The 19122-nt window shown below is 41.9% G+C and overlaps 1 protein-coding gene across 1 annotated transcript in view; it reads right to left on the bottom strand.

Annotated features, from left to right (window-relative positions):
• Window positions 1-234: 234 nt before the first annotated feature.
• SRSF12 (serine and arginine rich splicing factor 12) overlaps window positions 235-19122 on the bottom strand; it is an 82846-nt gene continuing 63958 nt past the window's right edge. Inside the window, exon 5 of the mRNA XM_029595425.1 lies at window positions 235-1837. Within this exon, the coding sequence (XP_029451285.1) occupies window positions 1459-1837 (379 nt within the window). The 3' untranslated portion in view covers window positions 235-1458. The remainder of the gene's footprint in view (window positions 1838-19122) is intronic.

Raw genomic sequence — 19122 nt, 5'->3', positions numbered from 1 at the left:
CTACAGCCGCCTCTGGCCATGCCCCTGCCCTGTCCCTTTTTTCAAGCCCCGGGACATACACGCGTCCTGGGGCTTGCGTGCGTCACCGGGCCTATGCATGTGCGTAGGGCTTTTAAAATCTGTCCCTATATTTGTTTTAAGTTTCAGATATCATCAGATTTTTTTTTTTGGAAGAACAAAGATGAAATCCTATAGTAAAGAGCATATTAAAATTACTGAACCCAAATCAAGAACCCATTTATAATTCATTTAAAAGATTTATTTATTAAGCATCTGTTTCTTTGTAAGATTACAACAGAGGTCTTAAGTTTGAGACAAAAGAAATTCCCCCAGCTATTCCAAACATATTCTAAATTTAACAACCTTCCCCCCCCCCCCCCCCAAAAAAAAAAACAAAAACAGAACAAAAAAACCAAGATAGCATATTTTAAACCAAAAATGTTTCAAAATGGTTTATGGAGTAGAAATCATAAAATGAAAAAGTTTTAGAAGGCATATGCAAGTTTCTAACAGAGCTCATGCAATACAACAATCATAGCAATCACAGTTAAGTGAAAAAAAATCAAAATAAAGCCAACTAGGGACATTCACAAGTGAGAGTAACATGCAAAGAACACATTAAACTACCAACTTGCTAATCCTGAACATTCTCAACTAAAAGAAAAAACTACCTACAAATAATGAGTAATTCACCAGTTCAAAATGCTACTGAGTCACAGTGTAAAAAAAAAAAAAAGCTCCATTCCCACAATCCAAAAAATTATTTCTGGGTAAAGTATACTTTGTGACGTATCCCAAATTAAAATTCTATATACAACTGTATTTTGACAATACAAGGTTTTTCTATTACATCATTTCCAAGGTTTTGCACGTCTTTCCATGAATATATTCAAGGAAATCCATATTTAACCATTCCTAATGCTGAAATACAACACAAATGTTGTTTGCAGACACATGTAAGGCCTGTAAAATTATTATTATGACAGATTTACCACCTGTCCACCTACACACGATTTACATTTCTTATTACATGGTCTCTTAATTGAATAGATGACTAGATTTAAAGAAATAGCAGATTTATATTGAGCACAATTTCTGTATTTTTCTTGTACATATTTTGTTTGTACTTGTGTTTATATACTTAGTGGGATCACAACTTCCAGAATACATCTGTTTTAAGAAAACACTGCCAAAACCGTAACACGTTATGGGACACAAAATTTGGCATATATGGTAATATTTCTTCAAGTTGAAGGACTACATCTGGTTCATGATTTTAAGTAATCTACATTAGAAGTCAAGACTAGTTTTTTGACATTTCACAAATCCTGATCTTACTCTGCACTTCTATTCAAAATGATGAAAACCTGACCACAAGCCTTGAACAGTGTTGTATTTCTTTTAAAACTAATCTGTGATTGTAACAGAAGATGTAATATTCTTGGTGCCACATCAGCATTAATCTTCTTCGGATGCAGACTGTCGACTGTTTTTGCGCCGATGATTTTGAGATCTAGACCGTGAACGAGAGCGTTTCAGGGTTTTGCTCTCACAGTTGACATGCCTTTGTGGAGATTTTGACCGAGATCTTGCAGATGAGCCAGAATGCCTGTGACTACATTGCGATTTTGTTCCAGATCTGGACTGCCTGTGAGGTGACCGAGACTGTGACTTGGCTATTGATTTTGAATTCTGTTGAAATGATTTTGATCTTGAACGGCCTCTAGATCCAGAGTTTCGTCTAGGTGTCCTCGATCGTCTTCCTGAGCTGGAACCTCTGGGTAGTGATTTGGAGCGGGACTTGGACTGGCTATAAGAATATCGTCTGTGTCTTGACCTGCAAAGCATTCCAAATGTAAGAGCAGGGATTCCATGATACAACACTTTGAAAAATGTTTTCCATATTAGAATATTGAATTGCCAATTTAATTTTGAAAACCAGATATTTTCAGCCATTAAAATTTTATTGCAATGCCAAGTTGGCTCCATTAGTAATTATGGCTACAAGTGAAAGTGAAAAATGACTGCTATTGTAATTATATTTCTTAATTTAAAAAAATTATCTACTGAAAATACTTTTAGCAACAGAACAAAATTATCCATGACAATTAAAATTTTAAGAAAAAATAAAACTTGCATGTAAAAATGGTTGAATAAGCACAAGTTAAATTAATGCCAACATGATGGATTTAAATTTTCTTATTGTTTCTTCACATCGCCTAGTCACTCAATCCATGCAGTCTGCTAATAAAGGTTTCTGGAGACAATATATGATGCTCAAACAGCTGCAGGGTTCTCTCAGTATATAACATGAATGTACTTAAATAGTTTAATAGCTCTTCATAAGGAATTTTATACTTACCTGATAAATTTCTCCTACATCCGTCCAGAATGACTGAGTGTAGTCCCCTTTTCAACTGATAGAGTCAGATCATTTTTTTTTTTAAACCTATGACATTACTAGTACATACTTAGATCACAGAACATATGCTGGCATTCTTCTGACAAAGCATTCAAAATATATATTACTTAAACAGAAAAAGTTCCTCTTTTAAAAATTATGTATTTGAAAACAATACTTTATTTTTTTTTTTTAAACCTTCATATTGGTTTCTGAACCGATGTAGCAGAAATAAAAGAAAGAAAATCATCAGTTAAGTATAAATGTCTCCTTTCTTTTCTTTCTGTTTCATCAGTCCAGAATGACTGGTAAGAACTAAAGCTCAACTATGCTGGGTAAAGGATATTAATCCCACTTTAAGAATGCTTGCTCCATAAGCAGCTTCTTGTTTTGTGAGAACATACATTCTGTAATGCTTAGTAAAAGAATCTAAGTTGACCATATTGTAGCTTTATCTATATCTGTTGGATTTACAGATACTTTCCTACTTTCCTCACAAGAGGAAGCTTGAGTTATTGCTGAATGGGCTCCAATTATTGCAAGAACATGTTCATCTCCCAACATATATGCCCAAGATATTGTTGCCTTCAGCCACCATGTTATGGTGGCTTCAAATGCCATCTCACCTTTACATGCTCCTCCAAATAAAATTAATAATTTATCTACATTTTGAAAATAAATTGTGGCCTTTAAATATCTTTAAAAGAATGCAAATATCTAAATACTTTAATGCCTTGTTTTTTCCTTCACATTCCTCTTTTGTGAAATGCAGACAAAATAATGGATTGTCTGATATGAAAAGCAGAAATCACTTTTGGTAGAAATGATGGAACCAGTCTAATTGTTACAGAGTTTCTGTAGACTTTAAAAACTGACCTCTACACGATAATGCCTGAACTTCAGAAATATGACTTGCTAAAGAAATCACAACTAGAAAAACTGTTTTTAGTATTAGATCTTTAATTGAAGACTTCTTTATTGGTTTGAAAGCTAAAGAAACTAGGGATTTTAAAACCAAATTTAGATTCCATTGCAGTACCACATATCCTCTTTACTCTTTTCAAAAAATGTACAACATCTGGATAAGATGCCAAGATATATCTTTTAATTTTTGTATATTTTATCATGTTTTATTCCCTTATTGTATCTTATTTCATTTTATTTGCCATATTTTATGAATAATTGCTCTCTTACTTTTTCTTATTTATGTTTTATATATGGAAACCATTGTGATGGCCAGTCTGAACAACAGTATATAAGAGCTTACTAAATAAAATAAATAAAAACAAAACAAAACCCTAAATACTCCAGAGTCTGAGATAGTTCCAAACTGCTCATGGAAAAGTTGATTTTCCAACCCATCTCTTGCAACATTTGAAATCACCATTTTGATGACTACCATGATCTCCTGTTCAGATTTTGCTCTTATCAACCAATCTTCCAGATAGGGTATACCAAAATTCTCTCTTTTCGTAACGCCACCACCACAACCACAGTTACCTTTGAAAAGGCCCGGGGTGCCATGGCCAAACCAAAAGGGAGGGCCTGAAACCGAAAATGCTTTCCTTGTACCATGAAAGGAAAGAACTGCTGATGCAAATTACTGGGATATGGAGCCAGAAATTCTCTTTGTCTTACCACAAGAATGACCAACCATAGAGTTTCCATCTGGAAATGAGTTACTTGTAGAAATTTGACATATTTCAAATCCAGGATCGGATGGAACATGCTGCCCTTCTTAGGAACCACAAAATATATTGAAACAACCCAGACCCTACTGACATCTAGGCACTGGCACCATTGCTCTCAATTCAAGAAAGCGCTGCAGAGTCACTCTTACTACCTCCTGCTCTGATGCCAAGAAACCAAAAAAATGAGACCAAAGGAGAAAATTCTAGGGTGCAACTGTCCCGAATGAGTTCCAAAACCAAAAGAAGCTTGAGCACAACTCTGATAAAACTTTGACAAGCGACTGCCTATTTCCAGCATCAGGGATTGGGTCCCCAAGCTTTCACTAGGAGGCTCTACTAGAGACACCCACCCCAGAGGACCCCTACTTACCTCTTTTGGATGACTGAAAGGAACAATACCTATCCAAGGATTGGGACTTCGGAGAATATGAAGAACATCCCTGCCTAAATTTCCTAGCATCCGGAAACTTACTTCGGGCTGGAAGAGAGAGGAGCTTCTAGGCCTATCCTCAGATAATCAAGGCACTTCTAAATCATCCCAGGCATTAGCTATCTTCTCCAGCAACTCCCGAACTGCCCTCTGACAGGCAGCTTCGTCAAATTAGACTTGGATATGACGTGGAATCCACTGACCAATTCTACAGCCAAAGAAAATGTCTTGTTGCAACAACAGACGCCATAACCCTTACAGATGTCAACACCAAATCAAGAGTCGTCCGCCAAGTATGCTACTCCTAACTCATAGCTGAATGGAATCATTCCCTAGTTCCTCCTGATCATGCTTTGCCAAACGTAACCCAGACCTTGCAACTATACATCCACAGACTGCCACCTTCAAAGCCATGCCAACCACTTCATAGGCTTGCTTCAACATTGACTATCCATCTAGCCTGAGGATCTTTGAGAGCCAGACCGCCTTCAACAGGAATCGTGGTCCGCTTGATCACCGAACAGGCTACACATCTCACTTTAGGAAACCATAGTCTCTCTCTCTCTCTCCTGAAGCACCAATGCATCCAGTTTGGCCAGCACTTTACCGCCTCTTAAGTTAGCTTTAGGAGACACCCATTCCAAATCTATTAGATCCTTCACAGCTTTTGCAAAGGAAAGGCGGTAAAGGATTTCCAAATACTGAACATAATGGGGTCTTCTGCAGATATTATCTTCACTACACTGGCTCCCTATTAAATCACAAATTGATTATAAGATTTTAATAATTATACACAAATTAATTCATTCTGATCACCACAAGCAAGCTTAAAAATCACGCTACAGAACAGGAATCTTCGATTAAATAACACTTCTCATCTAATTATTCCACCCATCAAAGAGGCTCATCTTTCAACAACAAGAAATAGAAGATTCTCCATTGCCTGTCTTAAAAAATGGAACTCCTTACCACCTTATTTAAGAACTCAAACTAATATCAAAACTTTCAAGAAGGATCTAAAGACTTTTTCATAAAGTCTACATTAACGATTATTTATTGCAACAATCTAATTTTAACCAAGACTATCAACCATTATCAACCTCAGATACACATTAGACGACCGATTACCCTTTTTGAACTATGGATCTCCATACCAACTTTAAGTTCTGAATAAGAGCCTACTCAGTCTCTTTAACTGTTGTTATTATCCTAATCACTATGTTCCTTAGACCTTTCTTTCTAGCAGTCTTGCTTCCAAGTTTACTACCCCTGTTGAATGTAACTTTGTCCTTCCTGTTTTTTACCTATGGTTTTTGTTACAGTTTCCCCCTTTCGATGTAAACCGATCTGATATGGTCCTCAACCATGAAGGTCGGTATAGAAAAGTGTTAAATAAATAAATAAAATTATCATGCAAAAGAGAATGAAATATCATCTAGCAACGACCATTATAATAGCAATATGAACTTATAATTAACACTATAAGACCATCCCGAAGATGTTTAAATACCAATACTGTTACCATAATCCTTTTCCCTTCTTTTCCTTATGCTCCCTTTTTCTCCACCAACTTCTCCCCGATCCCTTCTTATTTCCCATTATTAATTTATGCATCAATGTTTTTAATGGTTTATTCTCAGTTTGATTTTTGTAAGCCGTTATGATGGCTGCACTGAATGAAGGTATATAAAACTGAACAAATAAACAAACATTGAAGCCTCTTCCTTTGTCTTCTTCGCTATATTTAGAGTACTCAAGGTCTGAGTAATCAAGTATGTTAATTCCTCCTTATGGAAGATACAAACTACAGAAGAATCATTCTCCTCTTTGGGAGGAAATTCTTCCTCACTAACAGCATTTGGCAATCGGTTCAAGTCATCCAAGGAATCTTCAATCTGAAATTTTATTTCTGCTACATCAGTTCAGAAACCCATATGAAGGTTTAAAAAAAATAAATAAATGCTTGCAACACGTATTTGCTCTAGAAAAGAGTTTGGTCCCAGGTTCCACTCTGGGATTTCCAGCGCTGTCTGATGGGAAGAATAGAAAGAGACCTAGGAATCACCGAACCTTCGTGGGATTCTAATCGTCTCATGACTTTTCCTATTAGTGGCCATGGGGAAACACATAAAGAAGGATGTCTTTGGGCCAAGGTAGAACCAAGGCATCCACCCCTTCCGCTCCATGTTCTCTCCTTCGACTGAGAACCGAGCCGCTTTCGTATTGACACAGGTAGCCATCAGATCTAACCTGGGTGTCCCCCACCTTTGAATGAGAATGTTCATTGCCTCCCAGGAAAGTTCCCACTCTCCGGGATCTAGATACTGACTGAGGAAGTCTGCTTGAACATTGTCTACTCCTGCTATGTGCAATGCCGCTAGACGGCGTAGATGAGATTCGGCCCAGGTCATTAGCATGTCTGCTTCTATGGCAACTGAGCAACTTTTTGTGCCGCCTTGCCTGTTGATGTACACTACCGTCGTGGCATTGCCGGAGAGAACCCTCACTGACTGATGTTGAATAAGTGGTAGAAATCTGCGGAGTGCTAGTCGTACCGCTCTGGTTTCCAAACGATTGATAGGCCACTTGGCTTGTGAAGCTGTCCACCGACCTTGTGTCGAATGTGACTGGCATACAGCTCCCCAACCGAAAAGGCTGGCATCCGTTGTCACTAATATCCACTGAGGAGGCTCCAGGTCCATTCCTTCCTGCAAGTGACGCGGTATCAACCACCAATTTAAACTGGACCGAGCCGGCTCCAGAAGGGGTAGAGGAAGATAAAACTCCTCTGACTTGGGGTCCCACCTGGAAAGCAACGCCCTTTGCAAAGGTCTTAGATGTGCAAAAGCCCAGGGGACCATGTCCAGAGTAGATGCCATAGAACCAAGAACCTGTAAATAATCCCATACCGTGGGTAAATTTAGATCCAAAAGCCGACGGACTTGAGACATCAATTTGATCATCCGGTCCTGTGGAAGAAAAACGTTTCCCACAGCCGTATCGAATCGAGCACCCAGAAACTGCAAAACTTGCGTCGGGACTAGATGACTTTTCTTGAAGTTGACTACCCAACCAAGTATATGAAGAAGATGCAGAACCTTTTGGTCGCTAGTTTGCAAAGAGTTGCTAGTTTGCAAAGAGTCTTTGACTTCGCTCGAATGAGCCAATCGTCGAGATAGGGATGAACTAATATCCCTTCTCGTCTGAGTGCTGCTGCAACTACCACCATTACCATGGTAAACACTCGAGGTGCAGTTGCTAGACCGAATGGAAGAGCCCGAAACTGATAGTGTTCGCCCAATACCATGAAACGAAGATATCTCTGGTGGGATTCTTGAATTGGTATATGTAGATAAGTTTCTGACAGATCTAAAGAAGCCAAAAATTCGTTTTTGTGGATGGCCGCATTGACTGATCTCAAGGTCTCCATACGGAAAGGAGGAACCCAAAGTGACTTGTTTACTTCAAGTCTAATATTGGACGAAATGTTCCTTCTTTTTTTAGGAACAATGAAATAAATGGAGTAACGACCGGTTCGATATTGGGACAGAGGAACCGGAACAATAGCTCCTAGATCCTGCAACCGATGTAAGGTTTGACGAAGTTGCTGCTTTAGAAGAGAACCGCTTGGAGATACTAGAAACAGATCCTTTAATGGGCGTGCAAAATCCAAAGCGTAGCCTTGTTTTATAATATTGAGGACCCAATTGTCTGAGGTAATTTTGACCCATTCCATGTGAAAACGTGAGAGACGTCCTCCTATTTCTGGCACCAAGGAATGGGCCGGCGCACCTTCATTGTGGAGATTTGGAGAATGGAAAAGTTTGGGAGCTGTTAGAATGGAGAGGCCGTCTCCCACGAAAGGAATGGGCCCAAACCTGAGCCCTTGAAAGCTGTTGACATGTAGAAAAAGATGGAATTCTACCAGTACGGAATCTTCTCTGGCCCCGAAAACGGCCTCTGAAGGAATTGAACGAACAATAGGAATGAGGTTTATCCTCTGGTAATTTATAAACTTTATTATCTCCCAAATATTTAATGAGCTGCTCTAACTCTTTCCCAAAGAGTAATGATCCTTTAAATGGAAAAGAACCCAAGCGAGATTTGGAAGTTGCGTCAGCTGCCCAATGACGAAGCCAAAGAAGCCTCCTTGCAGAAACTGCAGGAGACGAAGTACGTAACAAGTCATATAAAGCATCAGCAGTGTATGCTACTGCTGATTCTAAACGATTGGCTTGTTCAAGTTCTGCTGATGGCAAATCCTGAGAGGTAAGTAACTGTTGGACCCACAGAAGAGTTGCCCTCTGCATTAGACTACTGCACACCGCCACCCGAACACCTAAAGCGGATACCTCAAAGATACACTTAAGAAGAACCTCAAGTTTTCTATCCTGAAAATCCTTTAGAGCAGTGCCTCCAGTTACTGGAATTGTGGTGTGCTTAGCAATAGCAGAACCTGCAGAATCAACCTGAGGAACCTTTAACAAATTCAAAAATTCTTGCGGAAGTGGATAAAGTTTATCCATAGCTCTAGTAACCTTAAGACCAGATTCTGGGAAATCCCATTCTCTAGTACAGTGGTTCTCAACCTTTTTTCTGTCGGGACACACCTGACAGATGGTTCTCACATGCGTGACACACTGACCCATGATCGTCACAGGGCTAGATGTAAATGTACAGTTTGCATCCACGGGAACCCCCCTGATCCACAATAATGGATGTAAAGCAGAATTATGACATTCCCCATTCAACTCATCTACAAAAAAGATATTCTGGTTCTGGTGTCATCTCAGTAACAGCAACTCAAACTCCTTGTACTTTCAGGCTCAATAGCCCTACTTATGAAAAGACAGCAGTTTACCACCAATGCATGTCCTCTTGAGAAAACGCAACAAATAAGACTGATAAAACACTTACATGCTAGTAAAATATCTCTGTAACAGACACAGAACCGACCTAACATACTCCCAGGATCTGTAGTAATGCACATAAACTAATCCACACACAGTTACACCTGTATTATGGAATACACTCAAACAGGAGCAACCCTATCTATGAAAAGGCAACACTATAAATATTAAAATCAGGCCCTAAAAACCAATACACCTCTTATTAGGAAAACAGAACTAACAAGCAGCTATAGATCCCCACACAGAAATAATTGTAAAACTATACTAATAAGCAGAATAAATGTTTCACAACAACTATGAACAGAATAACATCCAACAATTAAAAACTCATAAAAACTATTAAAAATTCTCCAAACACCAATAAAATATTTCAAAAAAAGCAGACACATCACATAATATTAAATAATTAAAATGGCAGTCAATCAAGAAAAATAAACTTAAAAAGCCACCTTTACTTACCCCCTCCAGCAGCTGTCCTACTCCTCTTCCATGCAGGCTGTAGCACACACCAGAAGCAGCAGTAGTGGCTAAGCTCTATACTCATGGTCCTCTTCCTTAGGGCCCATGTCTCTCACACACACACACCATACCAGTCATGCCCCCATGACCAGTTTCTGTCTCTCACACACCAATCATCTCCCAGTCTTTGACAAACACACCAGTCACCTTCCTGAACAGTTTCTCTCATGCCATACACACACACACAGGCTTCCCACTCCCGTGTTCCACTTACATATATGGGCTTCTCACTCTCATAATCACTTTCTCTTTCTCACATACACTCACCAGTCTCTCACTCCCATGCTTGTTCTCTCCACATGCACAGGCTTCTCATTCCCATAATCACTTTCTTTCTCTCACACATACACACACACCAGTCACCTGATCTCTCTCATGCATACACACACACAGGCTTCCCACTCCCATGTTCTCTTTCAGATATACAGGCTTCTCACTCCCGTGCTGTATCTCACACACTCCCATGCTCACTCTTCACATGCACAGGCTTCTTATTCCCATAATCACTTTCTTTCTCTCTCTCACATACACACAAACACACACCAGTCACTTGATCTCTCTCATGCATATACACACACACATAGGCTTCCCACTCTCATGTTCTCTTTCAGATATACAGGCTTCTCACTCCCATGCTGTGTCTCACACACACACAGGTTTCTCACTCCCATGCCCACTCTTCACCTGCACAGGCTTTTCATTCCCATAATCACTTTCTCTCTCTCACACATACACACACACCCGTCACCTGATCTCTCTCATGCATACACACACACAGGCTTCCCACTCCCATGTTCTCTTTCAGATATACAGGCTTCTCACTCCCGTGCTGTATCTCACACACTCCCATGCTCACTCTTCACATGCACAGGCTTCTTATTCCCACATACACATACACACACACCCGTCACCTGATCTCTCTCATGCATGCATACACACACATACACAGGCTTCCCACTTCCATGTTCTGTCTTACATACACAGGCTTCTCCCTCCCATGCTGTGTCTCACACACACCCAGGTTCTCACTCCCATGCTCACTCTCTTCACATGCACAGGCTTCTCATTCCCATAATCACTTTCTCTGTTACACACACACATACACACACACCAGTCTCTCTCTCTCATTTCCATGCTCGCTCTCCACGTGCACAGGCTTCTCATTCCCTGAATCACATTCTCTCTCTCACATTCACATACACACCAGTCACACCGTCACCTTACCAACCAGTCTCTCTCATATACATGCACACACACAGGCTTCCCACTCCCATGCTTTCTCACATACCCAGATTTCTCACTTCCATGCTTTTTCTCTCTCTCTCTCTCTCTCACACACACACAAACACACATCCCTGACTGTCTCACATACACATCAGTCATCTCCTTGAGCAGTCACTTTCATTGTCTCTCACATATACACATACATCAGCTCTCTGACCAGTTTCTCTCAATCACACACATACTCTCGATCAAATACATTCTCTCACTTACACACAGGCTCTCAATCACACACATTCTCTCACACACAGGCTGGCTGGCTGCTTCTCTCTCTTTCTGTCACTCACTTCCTCTCTCTCTCCCTCCCCCCCCAACGGTAGCTGCTCCTCCTCCTCCAGCCCCCGCAGGCCAATAAGGAAGAATTCCATCGATCGCGGGAGGCTCCTGCTGCTCTCTCCTCTCCCAATTACCGTCTGCTGCAATAGCTTGGGGGCCGATGCTGCAGCGGCCGCTGCTACTTCATCACGCGGCACGGCCTTTCTTCTTCCCGCGCACCGCGTATCACTTCCTGGTCCGGGGGGGGGGGGAAATGCAGGCGCGGGAAGAAGAAAAGGCCAGCCGCGGATGCCACAGATTTTTATTTTTTTTTGCACCGCTGCCGTTGCCGCTGGGCTTGAACGTGCTGATAGCCCGGCGGCAACGGCAGCGGTGCAAAAAAAAAAAAAATCTGTGGCATCCGCGGCTGGCCTTTTCTTCTTCCCGCGCCTGCATTCCCCCCCCCCCCCGGACCAGGAAGTGATACGCGGTGCGCGGGAAGAAGAAAGGCCGTGCCGCGTGATAAACTAGCAGCGGCCGCTGCTAGTTTATCACGCGGCACGGCCTTTCTTCTTCCCGCGCCTGCATCCCCCCCCACCCCGGACCCGGAACAGGAAGTGGTGCGCGGGAAGAAGAAAGGCCGTGCCGCGTGAGAAAGGCCGTGCCTGCTAGTTTATCACGCGGCACGGCCTTTCTTCTTCCCGCGCATCACTTCCTGTTCCGGGTCCGGGGGGGGGGGGGGGGGATGCAGGCGGGGGAAGAAGAAAAGGGCAGCCGCGGATGCCACAGCTTTTTTTTTTTTTTTTGCACCGCTGCCGTTCCCGCTGGGCTTGAACGTGCTGATAGCCCGGCGGCAACGGCAGCAGGGAAGAACGAGCAGCGGGAGGGACCGGGAGCCACGCGACACACCTGCCGGTGCTTGGCGACACACTGGTGTGTCGCGACGCACCGGTTGAGAACCGCTGCTCTAGTAAGCAACTGGAAAAGCTTAGGATGAAAAGGAAAGGATTTAGGCGGAGCCCTAATCCCTGCGAGAACAGGATCCCCAGGAGTGGAATCCTTTACTGGTTGAGGAACTGGAATTGCCAGTTCCTCTAGTACAAACGGAATAAGAGGATCTAACTCCTCTTTGTGAAACAATCGCAGTTCTTGGGGATCATCCCCTTCCACCAGCGCTGATCCCATAACCTCTTCATCAATAATATCAGCTGATAATCCCAGAAGTGGGTCTTGTAAGTCAGGATCTTGACCCATATTAATTAAATGTGACATAGGTTCCTCTGCATGCTTAGGAATCTTAGCAGAGGGTGGCTGATTACCTTCTGTATCTGCTGTAGCCTCCAAATATGCCTTATGCATAAGCAAAATAAATTGTGATGAAAATGGCTGCTTTAATACCCCCCCCCCCCCCCCGGGGGTAAAGAATGTTGAATATTATCATTTTCGTTCAAACTAGAGTGCTCTGGGGCTAAAATAGGAGGTGATAAACATTCAATGTGCTCCCCTCTGTCTGACCGCAAGCCAGCTGTGAAGCATTTAAATCGCGCGTACGCGGCAACTGCCGTTTTCTGCCAGTAAGAGGTAGCTCAGATGGCCCTTCACCGCCAGAAACGCAGTGAAAGCACAGACTGTCTCTGGAGAGCCGTGCTGCCGACTCTCCACTGGCAGAACAGCGACAACCACGTGGCATAACAAAAAAAAAAAATTAACAAACAGCTCTGAAAAAAAGAAAGGCTTGAAATAAATTTGTCTTGTGTCCTTCCTAATATTAAAATTTGCCTTGAACTTAACAGTTTTGTTTTGTTTTTAAACTGCTATACAGTTAATGGAGCTTTCTCTTCAGGGGAATGAAACCTCCCTGGAAATCAACAAAAAATCTCTAAGCTCCCTTCAGAGGCATATAAACTTCTCTGGCACTGAAAGGAGGAGGGACCGGCCCACCGGTAAATCCCCTCTTTGCCCGGGAATAATTAAAGTCTTCCGGGTGTCAAGGCCAACGGACACAGCATCAAATTAATTCTAAATTCTTTTTTTTTTTTTTAAACATAAGAAGATCTAGTCAAAGATCAGCCAGGGACAAAAAACTCCCTTCACTACAAATAAAGGTAAATTTACTCAGCTGACCAAAGTAACAGGACCGCAGGGGATGTCTTCCTTCACCTGCTGGAGTCAGAGGAATACTGGAGGATTGCAGGAGGCACCCTGGGAATGGGAGGTGCTTAGAACTTTGACCTCTGACTCCACCTGCTGGAAGGGAGACATAACCCTACTGTCTGGACTGATCCTGGTACGTACAGGGAACAGCAAGATCCTCAGAAAAACTCTCAACTAGTTTTCAAACTGATCTGAAAGAATAACTTTAAAATAAAGCTTTTGTCTGCATGCTGAAATGTCTGGTTCTTTTCTGGTTTTAAAAAAGAATAAAGAATCTGAATTAAAAAAAAAAAAGGATAGTAAGTTTGAAGAGGATCATTTTTCTCCTTCTCAAATCTTTTCAACTTTTTTTGCTAAATCAATAGCCAAATAAATGAAATGGGAGCATTTGTTTTGTAGGCTTGCCACACCGAAAACAATGGCAGGTGCATGGCATGGTTAAATAGGCTAAAATGTTTTTCATAAAAGTAAATTTTTTTTAAAGTAATAATCAAACCCACAGTTTGCCCTCAAGAGATATTTAAAACTGCTACTCCATCAGAAGTCCTTCCATCAGCTGGAGGCAGAGAATACTGGCATAATATATTTTGTGTTCCACAAATGTACTAGTGATGTCAGATTTAAAAAAAAGAAAAAAAAAGATCCACCCCCAAAAAGTGTTTATGTTCTCTTTGTAAACATCTGAGTATCACTGTTACAGATTAAATGTAGGATTAAATTTAAACACAGGAATCATTTGTACAATAATCAGATCTCCTGTAGTGTCAGGGTGAAAGGTCATCAGTGGACAGTGGTATACCTATAATCACCAATTTGAAAAAATGTGTGCCCTGTACTACCAAAATGAGCATATCAAGACCTCACAGCCACACAAAAGTTAAAGAGCCACTAACACTTCAAAACTGCTTCACATCTACCCGTATAAAAAAAACAGTTGCACTAAAAACTGCTTTTCACCATGGTTTTATTTTTGTTGTTTGGAGGGGTGGTAGGAGTTAAGTTGTTTAACTGGCAATGTGTCACCACCTCTAACAGGCCTCCTGCTAAATTTCCTCAGATGCTATGTAGTGTTCCAACATTTCAAGAGTTAATGAGCATGGTAAAATCTTCCCTAGAAAAGGGCAGAGTAGAAAAGTTATAGCTACTAATTCAAGGCCAAATTTCCTTCTCTTCCCTCTGCAACTTAGAGAGTTACTAGAAAGTAGTTTTAATAATCCATAGAACTTCTCCTTTTAACTGTTTGTGTTAACCCCTGTCCCTATTTCTGTACATTCGTACCTAACTGTAGCAAGGCTTTCCTGCCTATGACAGAGGTAGAGAGCTTGTTTAAAGAGATTGTGTTGCTTTTTTTGTTCCTGCTGAATCTTTGGGAAGAGGAAGACAAGGATAGATGACAGAGTGTTACACACTAGAAATTGGAGAAGGGGAGACAGATGGATCAGATTAGGGCTGCGATGCAGATAAAACTGTAAAAAAAAAAAAAAAAAACCCCAAAAACGTTTTCATTATGTGACTTTAGAGTTTTAAACTACTGTATTTGTATGTCTTTTTTAAATAGCTTTTTCAAACATTTTAGGTGCAGTATCAGACACCTGATGCATGTCTATGCTTTACCTGCAGTATTTAGCAAATTGTGGAGTTTTTTGTTTTTGTCATTTTTGGAATGGATGGGAATTTTGTATACACAAACGTTTGATTCTTCTCCAAGCCCTGCCAATCTCCCTGTTGTTCACAATCCAAACTTGTCTATAACAAGGCCACCTGGACTACCCCCATTTCTCTGGATATAAGCTCCCCCCCCCCCCCCCTCATCCTCACTGGAGAAGTGTTTATTTCTTGTTGACTTGCACATTGTTGTCAAATTGGCAGTAGTTCAGTGTTTCACATTTAGACTCAATAAGCAGTCAAAGTGTCAGGAGGTGCTGAACTGGTAACTTTGACAAGCATTGAGCGAGACAGCAGATGTAAGCACATCTCCTTTCTTTATAGGTGTATAGAGATTGGGAAGGCCTTGGGGGGTGAGGGCAGTTATTAGGTGGTGTAACATTTGGCCATCACCCTAACTCCTCCTCGCAGCAGGGATGCCACTAGGCTTCCTCCCCCTCCTGAGCCTCCTTAGACGCATACATTAAAGTTTAAAGGGCTTATGTTTTATTATTTTATTTTTCGCTCGTACTTTTGCTATAAACGAGACTGAAGGGGGACCCTTCATGCTGGGCATGCTCAATGTGCCAGTCAAAGTTCTAGAAACTTTGACAAAAGTGTTCTGTGACAGGTCTCCATCTGATGATGTCACCCATATGTGAGGACTAGCATCCTGCTGTCCTGGGAGAACACCTATTTCAGGTAAGCAACTCTGCTTTCTTTTTAGGACAAAGTACAGCCTCACTTCCTTATCTTGGGATTTCACTTTCCCAGGCAAGCAACCCTGATATTTCAAGTGTTGAGGTTAAGAAGGTAGAACAAAACAAAATGTCATCTAAGTCAGTGGTTCTCCCTTCCCTAAGTGGCTTAAAGGAAAGTGCCAGTGGGAGAGAGAGTTGGAGGGCATGGAGTGTTCCCTTCAAGGGGAAGACAGCTCTACTGTGGTCATGCTGTTTCATGAGGAGCTGTTCTTAATTTCCCATTCCTTGCGTTTGCAAAAACATTTGAGGGAACAATGAAGGAAGGTCCCAGGATCTCAGAAGATCCCATTTTGTCTAGTATTTGGAAGCCAGGAAGGTTTTTCCATTGCTCGGATCAGTCAAAGATTTTTTTGGTTATAATAAGCCTTTATGCATTTAATGCAACTGCAACATTGCTCCTCACTTCAACTGCAGGGGGAAAAAGGGAATTGGATTCAGTCAATAACCAAGAGAGCCCTGACTTCTACAGTCTGAGGTACTGATAACTCAGGCATAAGGAAAAAAGCACAGGACTGCTTCTACAGCAAAGTCCATAAGCAAGGCAGGTCAAGCAGCACCCTCTGAATTTTCAAGAAAGCTCACCCCCCAGTAAAAAATATTGCTAGCTGAAATTTTTATAGGTTATCATTAATCTTGGGATAACTGCACGGAGCAGCAGTTACTACCCTTTAAAAAAAAAAAACAAAAAAAAAACAATTGAGGTGCCCTGCATGGAATGGCAGTTGCTATGTAGGAAAGCTTTCTGGGCAGATTGGATGGACCATTTGGTCTTTTTCTGCTATAATTACTATGTTACAAAGTATATGTAAGCCAATTTTTAAAGGGGTTTGCTGGCCAGAAAAAAAAAAAAAAAGTGAGACTGTCTCCCCTTATCTCCCAAGAAGTGGAAAACTTAAGTTTTCCTGAGGTGGCTGCACTGGCTTGTGTGATTAGTGGTAAGAATCCTGATCCCTGTGGAGGGTGATACAGGGGATGGAAAAGAATAGAGGCGGTTCTCAAGTAGGTCGTTGAAAAGGCTAGTATCTCTTCAGGTGGCAGCATACAACTGTGTTGTGACTAAAGCTGGTTTGCAATTCTTCTTGTAAGCAGGAAAGCAATCTTTCAGACCTGGAGATGGCAGTGCAACTGGAATTGGGGGCAGCATTTGAGCAGATGCAACTTTGATTAGTTCATACCTCAGCTAGGAACATGGCTTCTAGTATAGTGACCAGGCATTTGTGTGACTTAGAGTTGAATCTATAGGCTAACTTCAGAGTCAACCGATCAAACTTCCTTTCGAGGGCAGGCTTCTGTTTGGTGAGGAACTAGAGAAGAGGGTCACAGCTTGGGAGGAATCTAAAGTTTCCAAGCTCCCAGAGGTTCTCTCTTTTGTATGAATATCCTAGTACAGTAATAAAGGAAGAGACATGAGAGGCTTCCACCTCAAGTATAAGGCTCAGAACAAATATTTCTATAATAGTGATATATAGACTGCAAGATACAATAGCAATGTTAATCACCACAGCATGGCCATAGGGTAATGCCTTAAGTTGGTTTGATCACCAGGTTTCATGAGGACTAATATCCTGCTGTCCTCTGAGAACACCTGTTACAGGTAAGCAACTCTTTCTCCAAGGACAAGCAGAATGATAGTCTTCACACATGGGTGAATCCCTAGCTACAGGCTGCTTCCCAACACAAAAAGGGACCAACAGACACCTAACTAATAGAGAGGGGAGACAGACTGAACCCAAACAACGGGCTCTAGGCAGGGAGAGTTGGGTTCAACACCTTCAACAGGTTCCAAAGGACAGATTGGCCAAAACCTACTGTTGCGTCAGCCATTCCTATCCAGACAACAGTGAGACTTGAATGCATGGAGAGAACTTCACATTGCAGCTTTGCAGATTTACTCGCAAATGGGCTACCCACGCTGCCATGGCACTGACAGAATGGCAGCGACATGACCCTCAAGATGCAGTCCCACCTGGACATAACAGAAGGAGATGCAATCTGCTAGCTAATTGGATAATGTGTTTGGCAACAGTAATGCCGAACCTATTCCTATCAAAAGAAATAAAAAGTTGAGCGGACTGTCTATGGGGTTCTGTCCGCTCCAGCTAGAAGGCTAAGGCTCGCTTGCAGTGCAAACTGTGCAGTGCTCATTCACCATGGTGCATATGGGGCCCGGGGAAAGAATGTTGGCAGGATGACAGACTGATTAAAATGGAAGTCCGTCACCAACTTAGGCAGGAACTTAGGGTGTGTATGTAAGACCACCCTGTCATGATAAAAAGCTTAGTGTAAGGTAAATAAGTCACTAAGGTCTGGAGCTCGCTGACCCTGCACACAAAGGTGAACGCCACCAAAAATATGACATTCTAGGTCAGGTACTTCAAGTCACAAGTGCACTGAAGCTCAAAAGGAGCTTTCATCAGCTGAGCTACCACCACATTGAGGTCCCAAGACACAGCAGAAGACCTTAGGGAAGATTTCAATTGAAGCAGGCCTCGCATAAATCATGACAACAGGTTGTACAGAGATGAGCGTACCATCTACACCTTGATGATATACACTGAGATGAACTCTTAACAGAGTTCGTCTTTAAACCAGCCTCTGATAGGTGTAGAAGATAATCAAAGTAGTTTGTGTGAGGCAAGAGAATGCATCTAGGGCCTTTTATTCACACCACATGGAAAACCTTCTCCACTTCAGTCCATAGGAATTTTTAGTGGAAGATTTTCTAGAAGCCACCAGGACCAGAGACACATCCTCTGAAAGATCAAGTGGCTGCAGGATTAACCTCTCAAAATCCAGGCTGTGAGCGACAGGACCTGGAGGTTGGGATGCCACAGCCCGCCTTGATCTTGGCATGATGAGATCTGGGGAAGTCCCCAGACTGATCGGTCTCTGGATAGACAATTCCTATAGAAGTGGAAACCAGACCTGTCTCGGCCAACTAGAGGCTATGTGGATCACAGTTCCCTGGTCTATGCGAAGCTTCAAGAGAGTCTTCGCCATTAAGGGAATTTGAGGGTGTGTGTACAGAAGACCCTTGTCCCAATGACGGGCAAAGGCATCCAAAGCCGGTTTTCTG

This window comes from Rhinatrema bivittatum, chromosome 3, assembly GCF_901001135.1.
Source record: "Rhinatrema bivittatum chromosome 3, aRhiBiv1.1, whole genome shotgun sequence".
Lineage (NCBI taxonomy): Eukaryota > Metazoa > Chordata > Amphibia > Gymnophiona > Rhinatrematidae > Rhinatrema > Rhinatrema bivittatum.
This window is presented reverse-complemented; position numbering and strand designations above follow the sequence as displayed.